General features: G+C 51.1%; 4 protein-coding genes across 4 annotated transcripts; 2 read left to right on the plus strand and 2 right to left on the minus strand.

The window, feature by feature from the left end:
- Positions 1 to 4,710: 4,710 nt before the first annotated feature.
- Positions 4,711 to 6,008, plus strand: FITM1 (fat storage inducing transmembrane protein 1). Its single transcript, XM_066341778.1, has 2 exons — positions 4,711 to 5,004; positions 5,371 to 6,008. Exons 1-2 carry the CDS (start codon positions 4,739 to 4,741, stop codon positions 5,981 to 5,983), a joined length of 879 nt encoding a protein of 292 aa, XP_066197875.1. The 5' UTR covers positions 4,711 to 4,738; the 3' UTR covers positions 5,984 to 6,008.
- A 2,277-nt stretch (positions 6,009 to 8,285) lies between these two features.
- PSME1 (proteasome activator subunit 1) lies at positions 8,286 to 11,425 on the plus strand. Its single transcript, XM_066342427.1, has 11 exons — positions 8,286 to 8,606; positions 9,200 to 9,232; positions 9,378 to 9,440; positions 9,564 to 9,674; positions 9,763 to 9,808; positions 9,928 to 10,025; positions 10,468 to 10,536; positions 10,622 to 10,689; positions 10,816 to 10,870; positions 10,946 to 11,032; positions 11,204 to 11,425. Exons 1-11 carry the CDS (start codon positions 8,568 to 8,570, stop codon positions 11,282 to 11,284), a joined length of 750 nt encoding a protein of 249 aa, XP_066198524.1. The 5' UTR covers positions 8,286 to 8,567; the 3' UTR covers positions 11,285 to 11,425.
- Positions 11,426 to 11,429: 4 nt separating this feature from the next.
- EMC9 (ER membrane protein complex subunit 9) lies at positions 11,430 to 13,557 on the minus strand. The gene is made up of 5 exons (XM_066342428.1): positions 13,138 to 13,557; positions 12,919 to 12,995; positions 11,997 to 12,066; positions 11,815 to 11,909; positions 11,430 to 11,662 (listed from the first exon to the last, which is right to left on the minus strand). The coding sequence occupies exons 1-5, from the start codon at positions 13,333 to 13,335 to the stop codon at positions 11,482 to 11,484; spliced, it is 621 nt and encodes a 206-aa protein (XP_066198525.1). The 5' UTR covers positions 13,336 to 13,557; the 3' UTR covers positions 11,430 to 11,481.
- Positions 13,558 to 14,980: 1,423 nt separating this feature from the next.
- Positions 14,981 to 18,212, minus strand: PSME2 (proteasome activator subunit 2). The gene is made up of 11 exons (XM_066341340.1): positions 18,088 to 18,212; positions 17,758 to 17,790; positions 17,274 to 17,336; positions 16,970 to 17,056; positions 16,848 to 16,878; positions 16,652 to 16,749; positions 16,022 to 16,090; positions 15,820 to 15,887; positions 15,593 to 15,647; positions 15,194 to 15,280; positions 14,981 to 15,105 (listed from the first exon to the last, which is right to left on the minus strand). Exons 1-11 carry the CDS (start codon positions 18,133 to 18,135, stop codon positions 15,025 to 15,027), a joined length of 720 nt encoding a protein of 239 aa, XP_066197437.1. The 5' UTR covers positions 18,136 to 18,212; the 3' UTR covers positions 14,981 to 15,024.
- Between the last annotated feature and the right edge of the window lie 129 nt (positions 18,213 to 18,341).

Here is an 18,341-nt window from a genome sequence, read left to right on the forward strand (position 1 = left end):
CCCAAGGTCGCTGGCTCGAGCAAGGGGTTACTTGGTCTGCTGAAGGCCCCCAGTCAAGGCACATATGAGAAAGCAATCAATGAACAACTAAGAAGTCGCAATGCGCAATGAGAAACTAATGATTGATGCTTCTCATCTCTCTCCATTCCTGTCTGTCTGTCCCTGTCTATCTCTGCCTCTGTAAAAGAAAAAAAAGAGAGATGTGTTTCCAATATAGTTTAGTTTTTTATCAAAATACGTGAACTGTTTGTTGTACTAATAACACATTTTGTGCTACTAACAATTATGCAAATCCAGAAGAAAAAAATTAACTGTTAAGGCCTTTTGAACACAAGAAAATTTTTTTTTTCGTATTTTTCCGAAGCTGGAAACGGGGAGAGACAGACAGACTCCTGCATGCGCCCGACCCGGATCCACCCGGCTCGCCCACCAGGGGGCGACGCTCTGCCCACCAGGGGGCGATGCCCTGCCCCTCCAGGGCCTGGGGCAGAGGCCAAGGAGCCATCCCCAGCGCCCAGGCCATCCTTGCTCCAATGGAGCCTGGGCTGCGGGAGGGGAAGAGAGAGACAGAGAAGAAGGAGAGGGGGAGGGGTGGAGAAGCAGATGGGCGCTTCTCCTGTGTGCCCTGGTGGGGAATCGAACCCGGGACTTCTGCACGCCAGGCCGACGCTCTACCACTGAGCCAACTGGCCAGGGCCTAAAATTTAATTCTTAAAAATTTCCTGGCCCGGGCGCTGGGGATGGCTCCTTGGCCTCTGCCCCAGGCGCTAGAGTGGCTCTGGTCGCAGCAGAGCATCGCCCCCTGGTGGGCGTGCCGGGTGGATCCCCGTCGGGCGCATGCGGGAGTCTGACTGTCTCTCCCCGTTTCCAGCTTCAGAAAAATACAAAGAAAAAAAAAAAATTCTTGTGTCCGGCCGATGCTCTACCACTGAGCCAACCGGCCAGGACCTAAAATTTAATTCTTAAAATTTCTTGTGTTCGGCCCTGGCCGGTTGGCTCAGTGGTAGAGCATCGGCCTGGCGTGCGGGGGACCCGGGTTCGATTCCCGGCCAGGGCACACAGGAGAAGCGCCCATCTGCTTCTCCACCCCTCCCCCTCTCCTTCCTCTCTGTCTCTCTCTTCCCCTCCCGCAGCCGAGGCTCCATTGGAGCAAGGATGGCCCGGGCGCTGGGGATGGCTCCTTGGCCTCTGCCCCAGGCGCTAGAGTGGCTCTGGTCGCAACAGAGCAACGCCCCGGAGGTGCAGAGCATCGCCCCCTGGTGGGCGTGCCGGGTGGATCCCGATCAGGCGCATGCTGGAGTCTGTCTGACTGTCTCTCCCCGTTTCTAGCTTCGGAAAAATACAAAAAAAAAAAAAAAAAATTTAGCCTGACCGGGCGGTGGTGCAGTGGATAAAGCGTTGGACTGGGATGGGGAAGACCCAGGTTCAAGACCCCAAGGTTGCCAGCTTGAGTGAGGGCTCATCTGGTTTGAGCAAAAGCTCACCAGCTTGAGCCCAAGGTCGCTGGCTCGAGCAAGGGGTTACTCCATCTGCTGAAGGCCACAGTCAAGGCACGTACAAGAAAGCAATCAATGAACAATTAAGGTGTTACAATGCGCAACGAAAAACTAATGATTGATGCTTCTCATCTCTCCGTTCCTGTCTGTCTGACCCTGTCTATCCCTCTCTCTGACTCTGTCTCCGTAAAAAAGAAAAAATTTCAAGTTTTGTTTTGTTTTTTGTTTTTTCTTTTGACAGCTAAGTGTGATCAGTAAAAGACTTTCAAGAATAAAAATATTAGGCCTGACCAGGCGGTGGCACAGTGGATAGAGCGTTGAACTGGGATGCAGAAGGACCCAGGTTCGAGACCCCGAGATCGCCAGCTTGAGTGCGGGCTCATCTGGTTTGAACAAAAGCTCACCAGCTTGGACCCAAGGTTGCTGGCTCAAGCAAGGGGTTACTCGGTCTGCTGAAGGCCCACAGTCAAGGCACATATGAGAAAGCAATCAATGAACAACTAAGGTGTCGCAAAGTGCAACGAAAAACTAATGATTGATGCTTCTCATCTCTCCGTTCCTGTCTGTCTGTCCCTGTCTATCCCTCTCTCTGACTCTCTCTCTCTGTCTCTGTTAAAAAAAGAAAGAAAGAAAGAAAGAAAGAAAGAAAGAAAGAAAGAAAGAAAATAAATAAAACCTTTTAAAAAAATAATAAAAATATTAGGATAGGTTCTTTGGGGGAAGTAGAATGGCAACATAATTTCTGACTATTAAGCGCTTGTCCTGTTTTTTAAATGGATAATGGTGAGGTATATAATCACTGTTGTGTATAGATTCTATTAGATATATATTTTTTCCATTAAATATATTTAAAAGGCTGGTATAAATAGCTTTATATGACATTTTTGAAATGTCACTATATACAATACACTTGAAATTATGTTCTTTGCAACTATTTAAGGTTGCAGTGAAAAACTTTTTGTCAATTTGAAAATGTGTGAGGCGTTCTGTAGGTCTTCATATATAGGGTCTATGAGTAGGAACTCTATGGACTTTAGGATCTGGAAGGAACCTGATTGATTAATCCATCTTAATCAGTTTGCAGATGAGGGTGCTGAGAACCAAGGAGGGTTAGCTGGTTTTCCCAGAGTCACACAGTTGGGCCCAGAACCCAGGTGTCCTTGATTGCTTACTCTTTTTTGCAACTTTGTGGATCTCCACTGTGCTTTGTAATTCCACAACCAGTGTTGAGGGATGAGGAAGACAAAATGGTATTGCAATCCCTAAATAATAGGGATTTTGGTAGGCGACTCTCTGCTCTGTGGCTCCAGTCCCAGTGGTCAGGGTGGGGGGCAAAGTCTTCTGTGTGGCTGAAACCCAAGACATAACCTAAGGGTTTTTTTTGTTGTTTGTTTTTTCTGAAGTTGGAAACGGGGAGGCAGTCAGACAAACTCCCGCATGCGCCCAACCGGGATCCACCCGGCATGCCCACCAGGGGGCGATGCTCTGCCCATCTTGAGGCGTCGCTCTGCCACAATCAGAGCCATTCTAGTGCCTGAGGCAGAGGCCACAGTGCCATCCTCAGCGCCCGGCCAAACTTTGCTCCAATGGAGGCTTGGCTGCTGGAGGGGAAGAGAGAGACAGAGAGGAAGGAGAGGGGTGGGGTGGAGAAGCAGATGGGCACTTCTCCTGTGTGCCCTGGCCGGGAATTGAACCCGGGACTCCCATATACCAGGCTGACACTCTACCACTGAGCCAACCGGCCAGGGCCTAACCTAAGGTTTTAATGGCTGGAGATTTTCCTTCTAAGTCTCCACCCCCCCACACCCAGCCCACCCCCACTCCACTTCCCCATCACCTGGGAGTAAACCTAATCTTTGGGTCTCAGAGTGCAATCTGGGCCATCACCATCTCATACAGTAGTACATCTTTTTCAGGACACTTGAATTTCATGTGTTGTCCACCATAATAAGCATACAAAGAAGGGTCCCCTTTAGATCTGATGTCTTGTGCATTGTACAACCACCATGGTTTACTTACACAGCAGCCCTAGGGCCAAGCCAAGCCCCTGGTGTCGCAATACTCTAAAAGTGGATAGGCCTGATTGGACACAGTGCAGTGCACAGCCATCTTGCTGCACGCTCAGTGGTGGGCTCTTGTGCCCAGACCTGAGGAGAGCGGCTGGACCACACTGATGATGAGGCAGACACAGATTTATTTTTTAAGAGAGAGGAGAGAAAGAAAGTGGGTTAGGAAGGAGCAGGAAGCATCAACTCATAGTAGCTGCTTCTCGAATGTGCCTTGACCAGGCAAACCTGGGGTTTCAAACTGGTGACCTCAGCCTTCCAGGCTGATGCTTTATCCACTGTGCCATGACAGTTTAGGTGCAGACACAGATTTTTATTTATTTATTTATTTATTTTATTTATTTTTGTATTTTTCTGAAATTGGAAACGGAAAGGCAGTCAGACAGACTCCCGCATGCACCGGACCAGGATCCACCCGGCATACCCACCAGGGGGCAATGCTCTGCCCATCTGGGGCATTGCTCTGTTGCAACCAGAGCCACTCTAGTGCCTGAGGCAGTGGCCACAGAGCCATCCTCAGCGCCTGGGCCAACTTTGCTCCATTGGAACCTTGGCTGCAGGAGGAGAAGAGAGAGACAGAGAGGAAGGAGAGGGGGAGGGGTGGAGAAGCAGATGGGCGCTTCTCCTGTGTGCCCTGGCTGGGAATCAAACCCGGGATTCCTGCACACTAGGCCGACACTCTACCACTGAACCAATCGGCCAGGGCTTCAGACACGGATTTTTAAATAAATTCCAAGGTTTGGTTAGTTTTATCTTTCTAACCCCTGATTTCCCTGGGATCGTACACATAGTAAAAAGTTGGGGTGGCGTGAGGGTGACTGGCTGACAAAATAGCAACAGGCAGACCCAAGCAGGCTGTGCTCATAGAACCCTGAACAGCATGCCTGTCCATGAGACATGAACTAGAACATGATTAGAGCTGGGGACACAGTGCTAATAGAAAAGGACACAGGCTGCAATCCAGACACCCAAGTCTGGGACCCTGCTGACGTGGCAGCCCTCTGCCCTGGCCCCTAACTGCCCCCCGCCCCTATCCCCCGCCTGCCAGCTGCCAACAGGGCTCTGCCCTGTGTCTGCCACACCTGTCACTGCCTGTCCTTGTCCGGGGTAGGGGGGGCCATCAGCCCCTCCTCAGCTGCCCAGCAGAGCGAGCGGTTAGTGGGGAGGGGAGGGAACATGGAGCGGGGACCTGTGGTGGGGGCAGGGCTGGGGGCCAGGGCCCGAATCCGGGCACTGTTGGGCTGCCTGGTCAGGGTGCTGCTCTGGGTGGCCTCTGCTTTGCTGTACTTTGGAAGTGAACAGGCTGCCCGCCTTCTGGGCAGCCCCTGCTTACGGCGCCTGTACCATGCCTGGTTGGCAGCAGTGGTCATCTTTGGGCCCCTTCTGCAGTTCCATGTCAACCCTCGGACTATCTTCGCCAGCCACGGCAACTTCTTCAACATGTGAGTCCACTTGAGGCCATGGACACCGGCTCCCTGTGCTCTGGGATCCTAGCTCCCTCCAGGCTTCTGTCCTCCTGCCAGTCCAAACACTAAAAATAGGCGAGGAGGTTGAAGAGAAGGTCAGAGGAGGGGGAGGGGGACAGCATTGTGGGGGTACAGGGGAAGTCGGGAGAAGAGCTGAAGAGGGAATATGGACCCTAGAAGGCTAAATGGGCCTATAAGTGGATGGGGGTGGGAGGTGTAAAACACAGGAAATAGCCAGTGATGAATTGTAGGACCGGGGACAGAGCAGTGAAGCAAATACAGAGGGGAGTGAGGAGATGCAGTTGAGGGGTCTCAGTAGCCTCCCCTCTTCTCTGCCCACAGAAAGTTTGTGAATTCAGCATGGGGCTGGACATGCACCTTCCTGGGGGGCTTCGTGTTGCTGGTGGTGTTCCTGGCTACAAGGCGTGTGGCAATAACTGCCCGGCACCTGAGTCGGCTGGTAGTGGGGGCAGCCGTGTGGCGGGGGGCTGGCCGGGCCTTCCTGCTCATTGAGGACCTGACCGGCTCCTGCTTTGAGCCTCTGCCCCAGGGCCTGCTGCTTCATGAGCTGCCTGACCGCCGCAGCTGCCTGGCAGCTGGCCACCAGTGGCGGGGCTACACAGTCTCCTCTCACACCTTCCTGCTCACCTTCTGCTGCCTGCTCATGGCCGAAGAAGCAGCAGTGTTTGCCAAGTACCTGGCCCATGGGCTTCCGGCTGGCGCGCCCCTACGCCTCGTCTTCCTGCTCAACGTGCTGTTACTGGGCCTCTGGAACTTCTTACTGCTCTGTACAGTCATCTATTTCCACCAGTATACTCACAAGGTGGTGGGCGCCGCAGTGGGCACCTTTGCCTGGTACCTCACCTATGGCAGCTGGTATCATCAGCCCTGGTCTCCAGGGAGTCCTGGCCATGGGCTCTTCCCCCGACCCCACTTCAGCCGTAAGCATAACTGAAAAAAATAAAGGCACATCAGGCCTGGCTCTGGCCCCTCTCATCATTTGGTTGGGCGGGTGGGAAGGGTAAAATGGTCGCTGAGGTTCCTTGCTGTCATCAACCTTGAATATCCTTCCTTTTGCTTGATGGCTATTTCTCCTGATGTCTTTTCAGTCTCCTAGTCCTTGTAGACTCCTAGCTATCTGAGGCTCTAATGTTGAGGAATGGCACTGCTGGGGCAGGTAACAATGCCCTTCAGTATGTGCAGCATTAACGCTGAGCAGGTGCTCCATCTCCAGCCTAGTTTATTTATTTTACTGCTTCTTCCGATGAACCTCACCTCTACTTTCCTCAGGGGCCTGCCTATCTAGGGACCCTTCCTACCCTGTCTTCCCCATAGGGGTTCATGTGTGCTTATTTATTTCAGAGGTGTTTGTCTAACCAAGCATAGTTCCAGGCCATGTGAAAAAAGTCAAAGTTTTTGCTGCTTGGAGGCTTATGGATTACTGCGGCAGGCAGATGATAAACTCATAAATAACAATAGCAAACACTTGTATTGTGCTTACTCTGTGCCAGGCACCATTCTAAGTGTCTATAAATTATATTAACACATTTAGCCCTCACAGCAACAAAACTGTGAAGTAGGTTTGGTAGTGTTTCCATTGTACAGTTGCAAAAACTGAGGCACAGGGTAAGTAATTTGTTCAGAGCTAGTGAATACCAGAATCAGGATTATAAACCCAGGCACTATCGGTTCATTGTCTCTAAACCAGGGATCAGCAAATTACAGCCCTCCTGTGGCCAGTTTTTGTATGGCCTGATTGCTAAGAATGGTTCTTACATTTTTTTTTAATGGCTGAAGAAAAGTTAAAAGATTTCATGATATGTGAAAATTATATGAAATTCAAATTCCAGTGTCCATAAATAAATTTTATTGGAAACTAGCCAGACTAATTCATTTAGGTGTCGCTACTTACCTGCTACAATGGCAGAATTGAGTACTGTAGTTGCTACAGATATTATAAGATCCAGAAAGCCTAAAATATTTACTTTCTGGCCTTTTAACAGAAAAGTTTGCCAATCCCTGGTCTAAACCACAGTATCCTCGCCTGACCAGACAGTGGCACAGTGGATAGAGCGTTGGTCTGGGATGCTGAGGACCCAGGTTCAAAGCCCTGAGATTGCTGGCTTGAGCATGGGATCATAGACATGACCCCAAGGTCGCTGGCTTGAGCTCAAGGTCGTTGGCTTGAGCAAGGGGTCACTAGCTCAGCTGGAGGCCCCCTACCCTTGCCTCAAGGCACATATGAGAAAGCAATCAATGAACAACCAAGGTGTCTCAATGAAGAATTGATGCTTCTCATCTTTCTCCCTTCCTTTTTGTCCCTCTCTGTCTCTCACTTAAAAAAAAAAAAAAACTATCCTCAAAAAATAAACATAGCAGAGATAAGTGCTATGAAGGTGCTAAAACAGGAAACTTTGTAAGAGAGAGACTTGGAGGAAGGTACTTTATAAAGGATGATGGAAAGAGTTCTATCTGAAGATGTGACATTTGAGCTGAGATTGAGTGACAACATGAGGCAGAGGAAGGGCATGTAGCCAGGACAAATGTCCTGATACAGGAATAAATGTGACACTAACGACAAATGAAAAGCCAGGTATACAAAGGAGGAGAATGCAATATAGTGAAGTTGATTGCCAACAGGTGCAAGGCTGTCCAGGCAAGCCTTTGGATTTCAAAAAAGCCCTTTGGATTTCATTCTGTGTCAACAGGAGGAAACTGGCAAAGAGTCTAGATTCTGCTGCTGTGTGTGAAGGGGTTTAGAGAGGAATGGAGTCCACAACAAGGGTCAAGAGAGAGCTGACCAGGGTCTGGGTTGGGATGATGTCAGCGTCTGAACGTCACTGCATGGGCCAGAGGATGCCCTTGCTGGCAAGGTTAAGGAAGGAGGCTAGGTTTGCTCTACAGCTGGGGTAAAATGGAAGAGCACTAGATAAGGCTTATCACTGTCCGAGGTCCAGGTGAGGAAGAGAGACAGTGGGGAGTCAGGAGGAAGAGAGATGGGGGTGCAAGTCCAGAGGCGGGCCCTGGCCGGGTGGGTGGAATATGGGCCTCGAGAAGCCGAGAGTCGAGAATCCGAATTTAGCAGGGCAGGCCTGAGTGGAGAGAAGGTAGAGAAGGAAGGAGGAGGCGGGGCATCGAGAGTAGAGAGGGAAGGGGGAAGGATACAGGGAGGGGGAGTCGGAGTGGGCGGAGAGAGAGGGCGGAGAGAGAGGGCAGGGAGGTGAGAGGCTGATAGAAGAGGGGACGGAGAGCGGGGGAGGAGGGGCATCGAGCGCTGAGAGGTGGCGGCGGGGAGGTGGGCAGAGAGACCAGTGGAAGCTCCTCTCCGGCTCTAGGGGGAGCCCCGCCTGAGCCGTCTTTCCCTGCACCCCCACCGCCACCTCGGCCCCTCTCTTTCTTCCGGCCTGTCCCCGCCTCCTCAGTGCCTCCACTCCACTCTCGACTCAGGAAGGCGGTGCAGGTTGCGCGCGCTGCTTTCGCTTTCCCTTCCCGGTGCCCAGTCCTCGCTCCTCGTGCGGCGCTAGACCCCCGTCCCAACCATGGCCACACTCAGGGTCCAGCCTGAAGCCCAAGCCAAGGTGAGCGTTGCGGGTTCGAGGAAGGGCCCGTTAGGGAGGCGTGGCACCGAAAGGCTGAGGGCGTAGGTGGTCCGCCCCCCACCTCCCCCGACACTTGTTGGGGTCAGTCCTCCAGCCCAAGTGAGCCTCCATGCCGGGAGCATCTGAGCCCTGGGAAGACCGGCGGAGCTCGCCTGCCTGCGGAGGGCGGGCGGCCGGGTGAAGCGGGGTGAGGTGAAGCGGAGAGCTAGCGTGGAGGGGAAGTCCGCTGGCCCAGCGCCGGGCCCACACACAGGCGTATTTCGGGACCTGCCAAGCCACCTCATTTTTCCACGGGGAGGGTCCCAGGGTCCACTCCACAAGGCACTCCGTCCCAGCCCCAAACGCAGAATGCTCTTACACCTCTCCTTACACAGCCCAGGAGACCCGAGGGATCTGTTCTCACTTGAACCACTCGCACTTCGCCGCCAGGAATGTTCTCATCCCCAAAATCCAGCCCCACGGGGATCCACTCCACCCTTCCCCAGACCGGGCCCTACACAACCTTAAGGGAACAGTACTCAAATGAACTGGCCATAACGCCAGGTATCTGAAGGGCTGCCTGTGTCCCACAGGTGGATGTGTTCCGTGAAGACCTGTGTACCAAGGTAAGACCTGCCCCATCAGCACCCCGTCCCTACTAAGTGCCCACTGCTAAGCCTTCCTTGCTGGGCAGCGTCAGCCCTGCTTCACTGCCTAGAAAGGGTATTTGATGCTGACCCCCATCTTCCCCCACCCCCACCTCACTCACAGACAGAGAACCTGCTTGGGAGCTACTTCCCCAAGAAGATTTCTGAGTTGGATGCATTTTTAAAGGTACTGGGTCTGGGCAGAGAGCTAGAGAGTAGGAGCCAAGTGGGAGAGTTTAGAGGCCATGAGAGTGAGGAGGTGAGAGGAATGAATGCTTTTGCCTCCAGCCATTCTCCTACCCTGTGCCAGGAGCCAGCTCTCAATGAAGCCAACCTGAGCAATCTGAAGGCCCCATTGGACATCCCAGTGCCTGATCCAGTCAAGGAGAAAGAGAAGGAGGAGCGAAAGAAACAGCAGGAGGCAAGCCAAGAAGAGCTGGGAGGAGGGACCCAACCGTGGGGAAAATTAGCTGTAGACCTGATTCCCAAGAGCCCTTCTTTCCCTGCAGAAGGAAGACAAGGATGAAAAGAAGAAAGGAGAAGATGAAGACAAAGGTACCACTGTGGTGGGAAAGGACTTGAGTCTCACTCCCCAGGAGCTCCTTCTGAAGGATTCCTCTTCCCCACATGCACTCAGTCCCAGCCATGTGACTGATCTATTGCCCAAATTTTAGGTCCTCCCTGCGGCCCAGTGAACTGCAACGAGAAGATCGTGACCCTCCTGCAGCGCCTAAAGCCTGAGATCAAGGATGTCATTGAGCAGCTTAACCTAGTGAGTCCTCCCACTACACTTGCACCCCTAGGCTTTAGGTCAAACCCTTTGTTATCCTTGGTCCCTGCCATTAGGGCGTGGCACCTGCCAGGTCTTAGCAGGAGAGGACACAGCAAGTGAAGCCAAAAGTTTAGGCCCTGGGGCTCAGGATGGATCTGGCATATACCTCCATCCAAAGTGGGCAGGCAGAAAGGAACAGGAACTTGGGACCTGGGTTAGGGGATGTAGCTGCTGCTGCTTTTTTTTATTTTACGAAAGGAAAAGGTATCTTTATTGTTTTAATTTATTGATTTTAGAGGGAGAGGAAGGGAGTTAGAAACATTGATCTGTTCCTTATGTGCCCTGATTGCAATCTTTGCACATCAGGTCGATTCTCAAACCAACCGAGCTAATCTGGCCAGGGCAGGACTGATGGATCTTTGATGCCATTTCCTCCTCCTAGGTCACCACCTGGTTGCAGCTACAGATACCTCGGATTGAAGATGGAAACAATTTTGGAGTGGCTGTCCAGGTTAGAGTGCTGCCTCACTCTTCCACTCTCTTTACCTCTCTAGTCCATGCTGTTTTCCAACTCACCCCTTGCATTCTTTCCCCAGGAGAAGGTGTTTGAGCTGATGACCAGCCTTCACACCAAGCTGGAAGGGTTCCACACTCAAATCTCCAAGTAAGTGTCTGCCCAATTGCACCTGCATGAACACTCTGCTGCACCTGCATGAACACTCTGCCTTTGGTTTGGACAGAGGCCTGGGCTCTCTCCTTTTCCCACTCCATGCCTTCCTATTTCCCACAGGTATTTCTCTGAGCGGGGCGATGCTGTGACCAAAGCAGCCAAGCAGCCCCATGTGGTAGGTCAGACCCAGGTTAGGGTACATGAGGGGAAGGACATGTTGGAAGTCAGCCCTGACCCAGGTCTCCTGCAGGGTGATTATCGGCAGCTGGTGCATGAGCTGGATGAGGCAGAGTACCGGGACATCCGACTGATGGTCATGGAGATCAGAAACGCTTATGTGAGGAGGAAAGGGTGGGACAGGGGTGGGCAGAAGCAGCTTTTCCATGCCACCCATCCCCTGCAACTTTGGGGTGAAGGGTGACAAAGTTTGGTCTTTCAACAAGGTTAGAAATGGGGCACAGAGCCATTGGGGCTTATGGCTGATCCTCACTCCTCCTGGGCACTGTAGGCTGTGTTATATGACATCATCCTGAAGAACTTTGAGAAGCTCAAGAAGCCCCGGGGAGAAACCAAGGGAATGATCTATTGAGAGCCTTCTCTTACATGATGGTGGGTCCAGCAAAGGCTTCCTGTCTTTGACAGGGAACTCCAGACTTTGTCCCCTCTTCTACCTTTTGAGGTTTCTCCTTCACCTTGCCTCTTAGGCACAATAAATATAGTCATAACGGTACCCATCAGCTCAAGTCTCTTTATTGGATCCTGACCCCTGACCCCACTGGCCCTGGCTCAGGCATTTCCATTGGTAGGACCAACCCACTGGGTAATCTGGGTGTTGAGCTGCTGGTTGGTCCAGTCCTGCTGGATGTCATCAAGATGGCAGTCAAAGTCCACAAGGTGCTGGTGGGCCCGACTCTCCAGTAGTGCGCCCACCATTTGTCGTGACTCTTCCCAATCCCTCCACATCACTCTGAAATAATAACCCTCATAGAGGTCAAGCTCAGTAGGCAGTGGGGCCAGACACATAAAAGAAGTTAGAGAATGACCCTTGGGGCAGCACAAAAGACAGAGGCCAGGCCCTGTGGGTTTCCAAGAAGAGGTAGAGGGAGTGGGGGCACTCACAAGTTCTTGTCCTTGGGGACCCAGCAGAGACCATGGTTCTCCAGAACGATGACTGGGGGCACATGAGGCTGAGACACCAGTTTCTGATTATCCAACTGTTGGACAAGGAAGGGCAGGTGAGGGCTTTAAGGATCCCCCTTCCTACTTTTTTTCCACCCAGCCCCCCCAAACTCAAGTCTCACCATAATAAGTACTGCATCAGGGAAGAATTCCACAATCCGCCCAGCAATTTTCAAGGCTAGTGGCCCAGGGCTGTGTAGAGGGAAGATCAGAGTGAGGAGCTGACTGGAGACCCCGTCCATCTGAACTGTGCCTCCCAGTTCTCACAGAGAGGGGTGCAGTGATTACCTTTCCCTGTAGCTAACCTGGGGGGTCAGGCCTGCTTGCAGCTTCATGCACAACTGCTTGATGCTTAAATGCTGTGGGAAACGTGCTGAGACACTGCTGATGAGAGTGGAAATCAAAGGTGGTCTTGAGGAAGAAGGTAATTTAGCATAACCACCCTAATTTAAACTGTATGCTATATATATGCTGACCCAGAAATTCCACTTCTAAAGAAGTTACTGTAATAATTGGGCAATATATAATAAAAAAAAACTAGAAATCTCAATGTTCAATATAAGCATAAATAAATTATGGTATATCCTTAATTCATAATTACATAGCTTTAGGGTAAGGTAGATCTTGGTGTAGAGATGAAAAGGTGTCAGATATTTATTAAATGAGGGGAAAACAAACTTCAAAACAGTATATATACTTTGATCCAGATACATGATTAATATTTTTTTCTACTTATAAAAAGTTGGGTTTTTCTTAGTTGCTAGTTGGGCTTCCTGTGTTCTTTCAGCAGTTGAGGGGGGCACCTCTTAAAACAAGTTCTTACAGATGTGGCCATTTCTTACAGATTCACAATTGTCCTTCCCACCCTCACCGCAGCTCTTGCAGAATGTCTATTTCCTCACTTCAGTACGCCAGACTCATGTCTGGTGTATAGCCCCTGTTCCTAAGCGTTTAAGGAAAGATGAAAAGAATGACCAAGAAGGGTTCTCTTAACCCTTCGCACCCCATAACCTTTAGTCTTCTGCCTCTGGCTACCCCACTCACCTCTGGTCATCGAGAGCTGCATTGGCATGATAGTACCCAGCCACTACCAGACCGGCCTGCGCGCCCCACACATCCACCTGCCATGGGAGAGGGGCCATCAGTAACTAACTCGAGCCGCCTGCCCTGTGGGTGTCTACTGCGACTAAGAGGCCTAGGATGGACTTGAGCTAAGGGTGGTAGGGGGTTTAGCGGTGATTGGTGGGCGTTCCGCTGTGGCACCTGGTTGAGGGCGACCTCCAGCATGACAGACAGGGCCAGGTGGCTGTGGAACAGTGGCACACAGTCGGTAAGGCACAGGCATTCTCCCGATTGCAGCGCGGGCGCCAACAACAACCCGTTGACCGCGGCGTGCGGGTACCGGGCGGCATGCAGGCACATCTTCACGTAGGCCCGAGCCGAGATCTCCACCTCCCCCATGCTGTGCCGTGCCCTGGCTCGCCTCCGTGAAGCTTCTTCCCGCTCTGGCGCCTTCCTGGGCCTTCCTGGGCCACCTCACTTAGGTTCGGTAGTGACCCCGACTCAGCTCGGAGGCATCTCGGCTCCGGAACCTGACCCCAACCCGGCCCGGCACGTAGGCGGTCCCGATTGCATGTTGCAGCATCGAGCTCCGCCTCCACCCGCCCCAGAAGGCGGCCGCAGATTCGCGCCTGGCTCCGGGACCAAGAGCAGACTGCTCCAAGCCGGACTCTCTTCTAGAGTACTGCCCACATGGTGCTCTTTGATAGGCTTAAAGGTTCTGCTTTGTCCTATCACCGGCCTCGTCCAAACCTTGCCCCACCTTTGTCTCCAGTGGACTGGAAAGAACCTACAACTGTAAAGGAAGAACTGCCTGCACGCTGATTGGCTAGGCTACCCAATTTCGGCTCGCGATTGCAGGATGGCTCCTTCTGTTAACCTGTTCCGCCTACCCTCAAAGGTCCCGCAGAGACAGCAATGTGGAGCTCGCGCCTCGCTTTGATTGTCCCAGAGATTTTCGAACTTGGGCACGTGGTGGCCTACCTTGCTTCTACTATCGAATGAGTGGATTTGTACTCTAGATGCGCTCTTCCACATAATGCGTCTTGCTACCTTTTCAACTACAGGTTATCTGGCTGTAGTTTCCTTGATGTACCATCTACAGAAATAAAGACAGCAATTGGCTGAAGGAGGGTAAAAAAAAAGAAAAAAAGAAATTTACAGGCCCATCCTTCCCATAATGCCCTGGGAGTGTTTTTTTCCCTCCCAGCCCTTGAAAAGGAATATAGCCGTTCACCCATAATTCTTCCAGTGAAACTTCATTTTTTGTACAGGCTTGCTCTGAGCTGATGAAGTGATGGTTTTTCCTTTCTTCATTCCCTGAGCTCAACCACAGAGCTTTCCCTTTGTCTGTCCAAAGCCTGATTCTACCTATAAGGCTCTTCTCAAATGCCACTTCTTCCAGGAAGCACTCATGACACCCTCCAGATGGAAATGTTCTTGAGAAAATCCCAAATATAGGTGATCGCCATGGCTGTCATGGCATGTAACAGTTTCCATCCTGTTCTTTAGGATGATTTCTTAAGAACTGGATGGACATTTAACGCATCATTGTCTTCATGGAACTCCCTCCCTTTCCCACCACCACCTTCACATTTAGTATTTGGCCAAAGGAGGCACTCAGTAAATGTTTGTTTGTTTTTTAATTCAGTGAGAGGAAGGGAGGCAGACGGACTCCTGCATGCGCCCCCACCAGGATCCACCAGGCAAGCCCACTAGGGGGCAATGCTCTGCCGGTCTTGGGCGTTGCCCCATTGCTCAGCAAGCGAGCTCCTCCCAGCGCCTGAGGTGGAGGCCATGGGCCCATCCTCAGCACAAGGGGACAACTTGCTCCAATAGAGCCGTGGCTGCAGGAAGGAGAGAGAGAAAGAGAGAGAGAAAGAGAAGCAAGAGGGGTAGAGTTGGAGAAGCAGATAGGCGCTTCTCCTGTGTGCCCTGACCAGAATCAAATCCAGGACATCCACACACCAGCCCAACATTCTACCACTAAGCCAACCAGCCAGAGCCAGTAAGTGCTTTTTGAATGAATGACACACACCAGAGGAAATCCACACAGTATTTTGGTAATTTATTTCCCTTCTAGCCCTGGGCTCAGTACATAGATGGCTTCTCTTCACCCTTTGGGTTGACAATTTTCTCCAGGTTGTTGCTGATGATATGATAAAGCTCAGCCTAGAAGAAGACCAGGGCAGTTGTCAGGTTCTTGGCCTTTCCTCTGCACCCCTCATCCAACTCCCTTAGGGCCTTACTCCACACTCACATAGAAGGCCCTCAGGTCCAGCACCATAGCCCTGAGCTCTCCATAGGCTGCCTCATCTCGCTCGTGCACCAGGGCCCGGTAATCCATCTGGGATGTGGAAGGCAAAGCTGAGTCAGCCCCATGGGAGATTGGGACATTGTCAGTTTAGTTTCCCCATACAGGGAATAGGTAACTTGAGGATGAGCCCTTATCAGCACTAAGAGATGGGATTCCCACAGAACCAAACAAAAATGGGGGTCAAGGTTTTTGAAGCCCAAATCAATTTTCCTAGGTAATCCTTTTTGCTTAATATTCCCCACACTGGGAAAATTATAAACAAGACAAAGAGGACCTCTATCTACCTTTCCTAACTCCACCCCAGCCAGCCTCAGCTGAAAGGCTGGTGGACAATCCACTTACCACATGGGTCTCCTTAGAGGCCTTGGCCACAGCATCCCCACGTTCTGAGAAGTACCTGCCAGAAACAAGGGGAATAACCACAGGAATGGACATTCAAAGACATGTATTCCCTCAGGCCCTTCCCAAAGCCCCCCATCATCCTGATGGTACTGCCCAGCTTTGGGAGTCTCAAAAATGTCCCCACAGCCCACTCCCACCCCCTGTGTTGGCCTTCCAGCTGCCCTCACTTGGAAATTGTTGTCTGGAAGGCTTCTACTTTGGTCTTGACTGCATTCACCCTCTCTAGCACTTTCTCCTGTGGTAACAAAAGAGATTGGGAAGCAAAGAAAACACTTCATCTCCTCTCTCCTTCACTCACCATCTCCATCCTCCTTCCAGTTATGTCTAGCTCCTCAATCACTCTTAATACCCTCACACCCCTTTTCTTACCTGGATTGCTACCCCAAAGTCATTTCCATCCTCAATCTTGGGGATCAGGTGCTGGATCCAGGTGATCACCTGTGTGAAGAGGTATCATGTAGAAATCATTCAACAAACTTACTGAGTTCTTCCTATTTTTACTTCCTAATAATGGCTATATTTAATTGAGCATTTATTATGTGCCAAGCACTATGCTATGTAGTATATATCTCATTTAATCTTTCAAGTTATATATTCTTATTATACCCACTTAACAGGTAAAAAAAAAAACTGAGTTACAGAACATCTAAGTGACTTACTTAAGGTAACCAGCTGGGTAAGTGATAGAGTCATTATTTAAACCCAGTCAGTCTTCCTGTAAGGCCCAAACTCTTAAATCAACTTACTGTATTATAACACCTGCACTGTGTACCTGGTATAGCAGTGGGTTTTGGGGTTATGGAGGTGGATATAGCACAGTCTCTGATTTCAGGGATACAACTGTGGTATCAGAGTCTAGCGAACAAAAGGTATCTAAACCCACATCATAGAAGAAAGTTTTCTATTTCAGGAATAGGTTCTTAAATGAAAGACTTGCATTTCTTAAGGACACCAGGGCCTGGCCTGTCTTCTTCCATGTTTCTAAGTTCCCAGGCTTACCAGAATACATTTTTCCTTGAGAGTCCAGACTTCTGGCTTAACCAGGGCAAGCAGGGCCAGGAGCTTCTCATTCCCAGGAAGAAAGCCACATTTAGGGACTGTGAAAAAAAGGAAAAAAAGAGGGGATTTAGGCCCCCTTTTCATCTATTAGTCTCTGTGCCATTTCCTTTTCCCTAGCCACCCCTTCCAATCTTACCTTCTTTCTTCTCCTGCTTATCTGTTTCCATCTAAAGTAGAAAGGGGGAAAGCAGCTTCAGAAAAGTCATGGAGGTTGGAGGGTGGGTTTACAGTCTAAGCCCTACACCTTGAGTGCCTCACCTCATCATCCTTGGGTGGGGGGTCTGGAATAGGGATGTCCAGTGAGGCTCGGAGAGAAGTAAGGTCAGCCACATTGAGGGAGTCTTCCTGCACAGAGCTTACTGTCAGGAGCTGTCCAACCTTCCCTCCATATATCCCACCTACCCTCTGCCTCTCAACCTAGGCTCAGGCTCACACCATCCTAAAGTTCTCAGTCCACCACTCATAACTGTTCTCTGCATGTTGAGCCCAGTTGTTAGCTAGAGAAGGTGGGTGGAGAGGACAGAGGCCATGGGATACCGCAAGAGGGGTCCACATTACTCACTTGCAAGAGCTGATTCAGGTGTATGATTTTCTGGGGCAAGAATCTGTAGAGGAATTCCTCAGCCTGTGGGTTGCATTGGAAGGGTGGGGAAGATACTCAGTGAGATATCTGAGAAGTAGGACTAGAAGAGCCCTTGAAAATGACTGAATCCAAGACTTACAAATGAGGAAACTGAAACCGTGAAAAGTGAAGGCACTTGCCCAAGCTGGGAACTGGTAGTACCAAAGTAAGGACTGTGGTATTTCTGCTTTGGAACCACAGCATTTTCCTCCACACCAAAGAAGGGATAGAAGTGGCAGAAGTGGGGAGAGTATAAAAAGATGTCGAATTAAACGTAGAAATCAATAATTTGGTTATCTTGGGAGAAAGCTTGGTAAGGGAAGCAGGTCTAGGGTGGGTTTGGGGGTCACCCTGAGAGGTTGTGACCCTCATGCATTGTTGGTCTAAGATTCTGGGTCAAATCGCTTCAATCCAGAAGACTTACCTCCTGGAAAAGATTTTGCCTGAAGACATCCACCTGCAGAGAGCAGTACCCGGATGTTAGTTAAGGGTCTCAATTGTCAACAGTAAAATCCCACCCCCAGCGGAATGCCCTCCAACTTGGCTCAGGCATTTCCCACCACAAGCCAGATTTCCATGCTAGGTGCAGAGACTGGCCAGAGGTCAGGAATCTGGAAATCCCTCGCAGAAGTGAAAGCACTAAAGAGAGGTTAGGGTAGTTCTCTGGCACGGCCTTCGTCCCCTGGAGCACTCAGCTTGGCCTCCATCCAGGAGGGCTCCCCGGCCCCCTTCTAGCCTCCTGGTCCCCCGTTACCTGTTTGCGGGCTTCCCCGCTTAGGCGCACTCCACCAGGTTTGGCCATGCCGCTCCAGTTGCAAGATCTCGGGTCTCCCGGCTCGCCTCCTGGGCTTTCGCTTTCACTCCCCACATCCAGGCCCGCCCCCCTTAACCCCGCCCCCTTCCTTCTTTTCCCCCACCCCCTGGCAAGCAGCAAACCATAGGGAGCCCTTCAGCCATACTCGGCCAGTTGAAACTAGAAGAGTCGGCGCTGACTCTGTTGCAGGGCCA

This window comes from Saccopteryx leptura, chromosome 6, assembly GCF_036850995.1.
Source record: "Saccopteryx leptura isolate mSacLep1 chromosome 6, mSacLep1_pri_phased_curated, whole genome shotgun sequence".
In the NCBI taxonomy this organism is placed as follows: Eukaryota; Metazoa; Chordata; class Mammalia; order Chiroptera; family Emballonuridae; genus Saccopteryx; species Saccopteryx leptura.

Coding starts and splice junctions, on each gene's coding strand:
- FITM1 (XM_066341778.1), top strand. CDS start 4,739: ATGGAGCGGGGACCTGTGGTGGGGGCAGGGCTGGGGGCCAGGGCCCGA. Junction 5,005..5,370: donor CACGGCAACTTCTTCAACAT/GTGAGTCCACTT, acceptor CTCTGCCCACAG/AAAGTTTGTGAATTCAGCAT.
- PSME1 (XM_066342427.1), top strand. CDS start 8,568: ATGGCCACACTCAGGGTCCAGCCTGAAGCCCAAGCCAAG. Junction 8,607..9,199: donor AGCCTGAAGCCCAAGCCAAG/GTGAGCGTTGCG, acceptor TGTGTCCCACAG/GTGGATGTGTTCCGTGAAGA. Junction 9,809..9,927: donor AGGAGAAGATGAAGACAAAG/GTACCACTGTGG, acceptor CCCAAATTTTAG/GTCCTCCCTGCGGCCCAGTG.
- EMC9 (XM_066342428.1), bottom strand. CDS start 13,335: ATGGGGGAGGTGGAGATCTCGGCTCGGGCCTACGTGAAGATGTGCCTG. Junction 12,067..12,918: donor GCAGCTCTCGATGACCAGAG/GTGAGTGGGGTA, acceptor CCCTCTACACAG/CCCTGGGCCACTAGCCTTGA. Junction 11,663..11,814: donor GTCCCCAAGGACAAGAACTT/GTGAGTGCCCCC, acceptor TTATTATTTCAG/AGTGATGTGGAGGGATTGGG.
- PSME2 (XM_066341340.1), bottom strand. CDS start 18,135: ATGGCCAAACCTGGTGGAGTGCGCCTAAGCGGGGAAGCCCGCAAACAG. Junction 15,648..15,819: donor TTCCAGACAACAATTTCCAA/GTGAGGGCAGCT, acceptor TGTTTCTGGCAG/GTACTTCTCAGAACGTGGGG. Junction 15,281..15,592: donor CCTCTAAGGAGACCCATGTG/GTAAGTGGATTG, acceptor TCCACATCCCAG/ATGGATTACCGGGCCCTGGT.